General features: G+C 37.7%; 1 protein-coding gene across 2 annotated transcripts; it reads left to right on the top strand.

Moving 5' to 3' along the window:
* On the top strand, nucleotides 1-1452 carry LOC111383958 (polyadenylation and cleavage factor homolog 4-like). Of its 2 annotated transcripts, none has more exons than XR_002700826.1 (4): nucleotides 1-140; nucleotides 661-698; nucleotides 778-879; nucleotides 991-1452. XR_002700826.1 is itself a non-coding variant. In XM_023008154.1 (4 exons), the coding sequence occupies exons 1-4, from the start codon at nucleotides 115-117 to the stop codon at nucleotides 1264-1266; spliced, it is 435 nt and encodes a 144-aa protein (XP_022863922.1). In that variant the 5' UTR covers nucleotides 7-114; the 3' UTR covers nucleotides 1267-1452. The 2 variants fall into 2 exon arrangements, 1 of the variants encoding a protein (XP_022863922.1); XM_023008154.1 differs by having other exon boundaries at nucleotides 7-140; nucleotides 785-879.
* The last annotated feature ends 6 nt before the right edge of the window (nucleotides 1453-1458 follow it).

Below are 1458 nucleotides of genomic sequence, written 5' to 3'. Positions count from 1 at the left end.
TTGTTCGGCTTTATGAGATTGTTCTATTGGAGCTCACCTTCAATTCCAAGCCCATCATCACTGATCTGACGATAGTTGCAGGAGAGCATAGATCGCACGGTGAGGGCATCGCAGATGCTATATGCTCTAGGATTATTGAGGTATACCATCCGGGGTATTTTGGAATTCTAGACCGGTTTTGTAGTTCTTGTAATTTCTGATTTAATCATTTCAAGTGTGTTGTTGATTATTCTCGTTGTAGTGTTGAAAGTGCAATAAGATTGAATTTTTCTCTCTCTCTTTTTTGTTTCATTTTTCTTTCTTGTTGAGTTGATTATAAGCAATACGGGCTATTGAATGAGAAATGTCATACTATCTGGCAGCATGGAATTGGACTGCCCATTTCCCCCACTTTGATATTGTTTTTAAAAATTGTTGTGTGGGATGTGATGTTTAGGACCGAATGCTTGATTTTAAGGCTGCAGACCTGGATGGTTTATTAATTAGCCACTGTCACTCTTTTACTAGCTGACCTGGATCTGCACACTTTATAGCCTCGATGACCCTATTGTTGGGCAAAATCTAAGATAGTTGTTTCTGTAAGAATTCTTTTCTATGATATTTATTGTAATAATGGTTGTATTTCAATTATTATTGCTGTCTTGCTTTCCCTCTTTTCAGGGTATTAGCTAGACATTTGGAAGCGTATCTGTTCGAAGGTTAATGTTTTATTGGACTTAAATGTCTTCACAAGTTTAGTGTTCTTATGTTTCATTCTCTGATGATGGTCTTTTCCAGGTTCCAGCTAAGCAAAAACTGCCTTCTTTATACCTTTTGGATAGCATTGTGAAGAATATTGGCAGTGAATATGTTAAGTATTTCTCTGCCCGCTTGCCTGAGGTGAGTAAATTAATTGTGGGGTGGTAGCGCAGGCTCGTTATTATGTGTTACCTTTACCTTAAATGGTTCTAATATGTCTATGATTTCTCATTTAACTGCAATTGCAAAAAGGTTTTCCGTGAGGCCTATGCACAGGTCCACCCCAACATGCATCCTGTAATGCGCCGTCTTTTTAATACCTGGTCAACGGTGTTCCCAACATCAGTACTTAGAAAGATTGAGGCACAGTTGCAAATTTTTCCTTCTGCAAACCATCAGTCTTCCGATGTGACTCTCTTGAGAGCTTCCGAGTCTCCACGGCCTACGCATGGCATACATGTTAATCCAAAATATTTGGAATCCCAGCATTACCGTCGACATTCAACTGTAGATACAGTGAGCTTTTAGTGAAGTCTTTATTGTTTCTACTATTTACCACTCTTTTCCTTTCTCTTGCGAATATCAGCTTAACCATTGCTGTAGAATAACTATATTCAGCTTTTATGTTGTAAATGCTATTTCATTTGATATTATCAGTATAACTACCTTCAAAAATATTGATAGCAGTGCTGTGATATATCATTGTTTTCCTTCCTTTTT

This window comes from Olea europaea, unplaced genomic scaffold (genome assembly GCF_002742605.1).
Source record: "Olea europaea var. sylvestris unplaced genomic scaffold, O_europaea_v1 scaffold27953, whole genome shotgun sequence".
Lineage (NCBI taxonomy): Eukaryota > Viridiplantae > Streptophyta > Magnoliopsida > Lamiales > Oleaceae > Olea > Olea europaea.
This window is presented reverse-complemented; position numbering and strand designations above follow the sequence as displayed.

What these genes read in the sequence shown, in the direction of transcription:
- LOC111383958 (XM_023008154.1), top strand. Translation starts at nt 115, where the DNA reads ATGCTATATGCTCTAGGATTATTGAG. An exon ending in TATGCTCTAGGATTATTGAG is followed by an intron (nt 141 to 660) that starts GTATACCATCCG and finishes CCCTCTTTTCAG; the next exon opens with GGTATTAGCTAGACATTTGG. An exon ending in GGAAGCGTATCTGTTCGAAG is followed by an intron (nt 699 to 784) that starts GTTAATGTTTTA and finishes TCCAGGTTCCAG; the next exon opens with CTAAGCAAAAACTGCCTTCT.